This window comes from Argentina silus (genome assembly GCF_951799395.1).
Source record: "Argentina silus genome assembly, chromosome: 19".
NCBI lineage: Eukaryota > Metazoa > Chordata > Actinopteri > Argentiniformes > Argentinidae > Argentina > Argentina silus.
Genome location: NC_139673.1, coordinates 14,817,376 through 14,824,875, shown reverse-complemented (window position 1 = coordinate 14,824,875; position 7,500 = coordinate 14,817,376). Strand labels below are relative to the sequence as shown.

Below are 7,500 nucleotides of genomic sequence, written 5' to 3'. Positions count from 1 at the left end.
GCAGGCTGATGACTTCATGGCCCTGGAATAGAGGTTTCCATCAGTGGAGACCTCTCCTGTCCACTAAACGATTATACATTTAGTTATGATTACTAGACGTTGTTCCGTAATCAATTTCAATGTTTGGCTGAATGACGTGCAGGGCTGGTGAGGGATGCCGTGAGTGGCATTGAAATACTGGTCTAAACAAGATCTCATCTTCCTCTTCTTCCCCTCTCCTCTTCTCCCTTCCCTTCCTCCCCCTCTTCCTCTCTCTCTTCTCCTCTCCAGGATAATTTCCCTGCTGGAAACCCTGAGCGTCTTCAGGACCTGAAGTCCACCGTGGACCTTTTGACCAGCATCACCTTCTTCAGGATGAAGGTACAGTTCATCAGTGTGTGTGTGTGTGTGTGTGTGTGTGTGTGTGTGTGTGTGCGCGCACTCGTATGAGAATCATGTCCTAGAAAGCTTTCAGCTCTGAACACCTCTCCCTCTCAAGCCCTCTCAGGTAACAACTGTTGTTAGCATCCGGATTTACAGTAAAGCATTGATTGTGGATCCGTCAATACATTGATTTTGAAGGGTTGGTACAGTAGACAGGCGGTGTGGTAGGTAACTCTTCTGACATCAGACATGTTTATAGCCATCAGTGAGACAGGTCAGTGAGAGCACTTCAAGTCAGTCAGTCAGACAGACAGACAGACAGACAGACAGACAGACAGACAGACAGACAGATCCATACCTGATCCACACAAATCCTCATGACTGTCCACGTCTAGACTCTTCCCTGTAACCCTCTAACTAATAAGCTTGTGCATGGCGTCAATCTATATCTGAAACACTCCCTCTTCATCTCAGAAGAAGCTTGCCTCTTGGGCAATCAACATTAGCGAATTTACCGTCTGCCGTTTTCATTTTAGTCAATAGTGGTCATGGCCATAAAATGTCCCTCACATTCAATACTAAACATAAACACTGATCGACCTCGCGGCCCCTTTATTTAGATGAAATCACTGCTGTCTAAGTACCGACACCAGCGGTGCTATAAGACCTGTCTCTTTCGGCACCCCCGGGAAAAATATAGACATTGATTAGTTTTTATATTCCTACTAATAAAAATTATGCATGGGGTTACACACACTCAGTTAATTGGAAGTGTGTGTGTGTGTGTGTGTGTATGTGTCTGTGTGTGTGTGTGTGTGTATGTTTGTGTATGTATCTGTGTGTGTGTGTGTGTGTGTATGTGTGTGTATGTGTGTGTGTGTGTATGTGTGTGTGTGTGTGTGTGTGTGTATGTGTGTGTGTGTATGTTTATCTGTGTGTGTGTGTGTGTGTGTGTGTGTGTGTGTGTGTGTGTGTGTGTGTGTGTGGGGGTGGATGCTAAGCCTTTGTGTTTTAAACTCTTTCTCTCTTCTCTCTTCTCCTTCATGGTTTACTCCCCCTCCCCCTCCCCCCCATGCTGAGTTATCTCTTCCGCTTTCTAAAAAGCCCTTCTCTGCTCCGCTCTCCTCAGCTCTGCTCTCAGTTGACGGAGGCGAGGGGGATGTACTGTATGTGTAGGGCTCGGGCGCTGAGGCGAAGCTAAGATGGCAGCTGTGAGGGGAAGGAATGAAAACTGTCACTTTGCCTCACCGATTCCCTCAGTCCGCCATCCGCAGCCGCCATACATATATGAACCCCTCTCCTGCATGCACGATACATGAGATCTCGTGTGCATGTATATATGTATGTGAATCCTTGGATCTAGGTGTGATGGGTGAAGTCAGGCGATGAGATCAGACCACTTGTGTCTTTCAATAATGCAATACGGTGTGCACACAAGGGAGAGACGCAGCATACATCAAAGTAGGAAGGAAGGATCTCTGAGGAGCTGAAGGCCGCTCCTCAGTTTAAAGCTAATCTACAAGCAGTGGAAAAGTACCAGAGGCAGCAAATCTAATGACCTCGCTCAGACCCCCCCCCCCCCCCCCTCCCCCTCTTGCTCTCTGTTTTATCACATGGGCAGCAGGTGGCCACCCCGAGGTTAAGGTGTTTAACATGCTGAATATGGGCACCAGCCAGACAAAACAAATCCGACAGAGAGGCGGGCGGCTGATGGAGCAGCCTATAACTGATCTGACAACTGTAATACTAATGCATCATGTGACTTATAAATCAACCAGAATAACGATTCCCATCAAAGTGCACAAGTACATATAAACCACGGTACATGACATGTATATCCCCCTACAAAAACTTGGAGCTGTTTTATACACATCTTGGGTATTTCAGTTAATGTGTGTGTGCGTGTGTGGTGTGTGTGGTGTGTGTACTGTGGTATGCATAAATGTGTGTTTGTGTGTTTATTGACCACAATGTGTGTGTGTGTGTGTGTGTGCGTGCGTTGCAGGTGCAGGAGCTCCAAACCCCGCCCAGAGCAAGTCAGGTGGTGAAGGACTGCGTTCGTGCCTGCCTGGACTCGACATACAAATACATATTTGACAACTGCCACGAGCTGTACAACCAGCTACTGGACCAGGTAAGAGACCCCCCCCCCCCCTCCCCCCCTTACCTTACACAACATCACACAGTGTTTATGTGTGTATTCAATGAGGTGAAACGTTCAGAACGCTGCAGGTAGAAATGTGATTTATAGAGCATTGGTGACCCTCTCGTACACATGACAGACACTCAGACCGGTTCGTTTCAGCCCCCCCCCCCCCCTTGTGTAGTCACATTAGGGTGAGTTAAGACAGGTTTCCCTCTCCTTGTTAACTCTGTGTTGGAAGCCTGAACGATAAATAAAAGAAGATGCCGCTGGGGACCAGAGTTTTCAGAATGGCCTCCGCCACCACAAGAGATAATGTCCATTCAGGCCGTAAAAGGGGCGATAAGTTCGGAAGTTTAATAATACGCTTCCTTTGTTTAAACAGCCTGCAGGGTGGTTAGCAATTACCCAAGTGCAGAGATAGATCCTCTCACTAATTACATGGCCGTCTGTGGCGGCTTACAGAGTAGCCTGCCCTCTTCATCAACAGCAACACGAGCGCGCTGCAGAAGAAAAGACACGGCCTCCTACCCCCGAAGCCAAACTGGCGCCACGGCAAATCATTATGTTCCTTTAATGACACGGTGGATATTTCATGTATAAAGACCTCCATTTTGGTGACAGTGAGTGTGGGCATTAGCGGCGGGGGTGGGCGGGCGGCGGGGGTGGGTGGCGCGGGCGTGCTGGCGGGCGATGAAACATCCCCGGCCACTATCAGAGAGGCAGGTTACGTAACAGCACAACAAGCGGAGGGGGGCGGGTGGGCGGGTGGAGGAGGGGGGCTTAGACGTTCCACTAAAGTCTGGCAGAGAGGAGAGGATTTAAAAAGAGAGCAGAGGGAAACAGGAAGGAGTGCAGAAGGAATAGTGAAAAAAATAAAAAGAAGGAACAATAGGGTCAAGGAAAAAAGAGTACAAAGAGTACTGAAGCGTATTCTCCATCTTGGCACATCCACTCTGACGGAATGACTGGAGATGACAATGCTGCCTTCACTAGAGAGAACATTCACAAACACACACACTGATGGGTTCACACACACGCTCACTCACTCACTCACTCACTCACTCACACACACACAGGCAATCAATCTGAGTCAAGTGTGTGCTAACGGTTCAATCATGTGTGTGTGTGTGGAACTGTGAAGGCGACACGTTAGCATCTACGCATGCTTTAGCGTACTTGGCTGTGAACGGCTCCATCCTTGTCTATTAGTGTGTGGGAGAGTGTCGAGTGAACTCCAAATCAGAAGGTTACTTGTTCGAATCCCCGTTGGCAGTGAGCAAGGAGCCTGAATTGATCCAGTAAATATGTTGCTTGCTTTTTCTTCGGAGATATTTGGCGAGAGCGACCGCGTGTGGCGAAGGTTCCCCTTGTTTGAACGGATTTGGGTTTGTTTCTCGGCACATTCATCCTCCGTGTGTATTCATCCATATGGGTCAACATGTGGTGTTCTGTTCAGCGTGACTCCCAGAATAATCAGTGGGTGTTGAAACAGCTCTACAGTAGCTTTAATTCTGGTTAGTTGTCTTCCCTCCGTTTGGGGATCGACCGTGTTTGCAGTGTCTCTGCAGAAAGACTGTGTACGCACGCGCACACACACACACACACACACACACACACACACACACACACACACACACAATAAATAGCGACAACTTTAGTTGTATGCTACTGCTGTCTTCTTCCCCATAGGGACAAATGATGAACGCTAGTTGTAATATGCGATCTCCCGCCACACAGAGGAGCCCTTTGAGAGCAGTTCATCAACGTCAGCTATGTGTTCATTTTGATGATAAGACACACATTGTAGTCCAACTGTGCTAACGGCAACCTCCCTAATCGGAATGACCAACCTTTATTGCCCTTCACACACACACACACACACACTAAGGGGGGAATATTTTTCATAGCTCCCTAACACTAAGACAACGTTAGATACCCCCCAACACTAAGACAACGTTAGATACCCCCCAACACTTAGACAACGTCAGATACCCCCCAACACTTAGACAACGTCAGATATCCCCCAACACTCCTTTACAATATCAGACACTCCCCAACAATCACACAACGTCAGACACTCCCCAACACTCAGAAAACATCAGACACTCCCTAAACGCTCTCAGACACACTCAGGCATTCTTCAATACTCCAAAAACATTTCACCTCATCATTTCACAGCTTTATTCAGTAAAAGATCAAGTCTAACCATATTGCCGATATTGTCATCTGTCGTAGACTGAACTAAGGGCAGGGTTGTTGGACTCCCTTGAGATTCTGTTAGTGAATAGTTTGTTATCCTTTCACATCATGCGCATGGCATGCAATAGTCTCATCTTTTGATTTAGTCTGCAAATCCGTTCAACGAAATGACTGTAAAGTCGTTTCTTTCCGACTCCAATTGCCATTATTAGGCTCTAAATCAGTGTTGGGGATAAATTACCTCATGTTGCGTTTTCATTTGCCCAAATCCCCCACAACGTCCCCTCTGAGATACACTGGAGTCATTACACAGAAGGTTGTTAAATAATTCAACCCGTATTACTCAGTCCCCGACAGGGACAAGCTTCATTTTTTAACATAGTTTTCTATTAATCAAAAGGCATTCCATTCCACCCCTGTATCAACAAATATGCATATAAAGGGCTGATGGGAGTGTGTCTCTCCAAGGGCCACAATGAATTATAACTCCTGTGTGTGTGTGTGTGAACATGTGTGTGTGAACACATCTGCTTGTGTGTCTGTGTGTGTGCACTCGGTGTGTGTACGTGTGGGTATGTACATGAGTGTGCATGTGTGTGTGTGTCTGTGTGTGTGTGTCTGTCTGCATGCGAGTGTACACGTACGTGTGTGTGTGTGTGTGTGTTTGTCTGTGTGTGCGTGTGCACGCGCGATTGTACACGTGTGTGTGTGTGTGTTCAAGTGTGTGTGTGTGACCTCACTGTCACAGCTTTCTCATTATACCTGCTTTTGCCAGCGGGGACAGGAAGCAGGCAGCGATGGTCAGATCTAGACCCGCGAAGCTCGGCTCTCACTAAAGATGGGAGGGACAGATGGTGAGGGAGAATAATGAGTGTCTCAGAATCGCCCTGTTCAGAGCTGGACCCAACAGAGTTTGTCTGTGACAGCATCAGAGGGCGGTGCTGCTAGTGGAAACTTCAATAATTGATGACTTTCAAAGGGTTTTCTGTATTGGCCAGACACACTCTGAGAATGATGTATTGAAGACTGGAAGTGCACTTTTTATTAAAGTTGTTCAATGAGGGGGAAGACGTCCTACTGGTTGTCTGGGCTCAGTTTAACTCCAGTTAAGATGTCATGCCATTTGCATGCATAATGTATGAGATGCTGTTGGCCTGGCACTGCAAAATTTCTGTCAAACTCCACCTCAGGTCTTTTGCCTGTCCTAAATTATTCAGTTCCACCACACACTGTGAAAGACTGTCTGCCATCACCCTTACTCTCTACAACTCCCACTCTCCCTGTCCTCCATTTGTTCTTTCCATCACTCCCTCTTTAACCTCTCCCTCCCTCCCTCTCCCTCTCTGTAGGCACGTAAGCAGGATATCCCCCGTGAGGAGCAGGGTCCTTCAATAAAGAATCTGGACTTCTGGCCCAAACTCATCACCCTCATGGTGTCAGTGATCGATGAGGACCGGACCGCCTACACCCCCGTCATCAACCAGTATGTACCTGTACACACCCGCACCAGTCAGTCACGCACTGGAGACTAGCACAACCCAATATAGAAAATATCAAAAATTACAATATTATAAAATGCAGTACCTATGCAGTAAAGTACCAATGGGCTTCATAGGGGGAATTGGGTGTTTATCTAGGACAAAATAGCACAAACTAGTAATGCATGACTGAAGGCAGGGAGACAGGCTGGTTGAGAGCTGTGAGACAGGCTGAGGGCAGGGAGACAGGCTGAGGGCAGGGAGACAGACAGATCAGTGAGACAGGCGGAGAGCAGCGGATCTCTCTCTCTCCCAGCGCTCCAGCTGATTTATGATGCTTATTAAGGATCTGTTTATGCCCTAAGCTCTCCCTCCACACACCATCTAATGATAGATCTGCAATATTCATACCATGTCCCTCTGCATTGCTTTGGTCAAGGTCTAGACTGATGGGAACATTCACATACGGAATACCGTCAGGAAAATTGAACAGTGGATTCATTGCCGTTGGATGATGAGATTTGAAGCCAAAATAAATCTGTAGCATTTTTTTTTGTTGTTATTTGTTACTTTTGCAGCTCCCTGCTGTGGATGCATCTCTTCTGCACACAAGACGTATTAGAGCTCACATTTTAATGTGTTTGTGTTTTGTATTTAAATGTACATAGATTTCCTATTCATGGTATTTCACTGGAGGACTTAACAAATGGCTGCCAGGAAGAAGGGGATAGAGGGACTGAGAGAGAGAATGAGAGAGAGGTTAGAGGAAAGAGAGATGGAGCAGAGGGAGACCGGTAGAGACTTTCAGGCCAAACGTTTTTGCGAGTTACATTTTCGGAGTGCCCCTTTAAGTCTTTGTGTGTTTATTATCTATTTCCACTATTGTGTATGTGTTTGTGTGTGTGTGTGTGTTTGTTTGTGTCTGTTTTTGCAATTGTGTTTGTGCTCTGCAAACATGTTTCTATAAAGATGAGGTGGTCTGCAGGGGGGAAAGTGAGACATTGAGAGAAACTGACCTGAGACCTGATCATCTGTATCCATCCTCCCTTCACTGTCTTTGGCCATGGATAATTACACTATTGACTTCTCACATTCAAGCTTTGACTGGAAATCCATAGGCATACCAAATAGCAATTTACCTGCCAAACGAATTGCCCGCCCTCTCTTTCTCTCTCTCTGACCCCCTCTCCTGCACCCCGACCCCCCCCCCCCCCCCCCGCCACCCACCTCCAGGTGAAATATGCTCAGAGATGATGGGATTATTCATTTGGCAGTATCGTCCTGACACATCTGTTTAACAAATTCTGCAGGGAC

General features: G+C 47.0%; 1 protein-coding gene across 1 annotated transcript in view; it reads left to right on the top strand.

The window, feature by feature from the left end:
• unc13c (unc-13 homolog C (C. elegans)) overlaps positions 1–7,500 on the top strand; it is a gene marked incomplete at both ends in the record, with an annotated part of 70,186 nt that overhangs the window by 34,929 nt on the left and 27,757 nt on the right. The window contains 3 exons of the mRNA XM_083690906.1: positions 271–360; positions 2,369–2,497; positions 6,058–6,191. Coding sequence (XP_083547032.1) covers positions 271–360; positions 2,369–2,497; positions 6,058–6,191 — 353 coding nt within the window. The remainder of the gene's footprint in view (positions 1–270; positions 361–2,368; positions 2,498–6,057; positions 6,192–7,500) is intronic.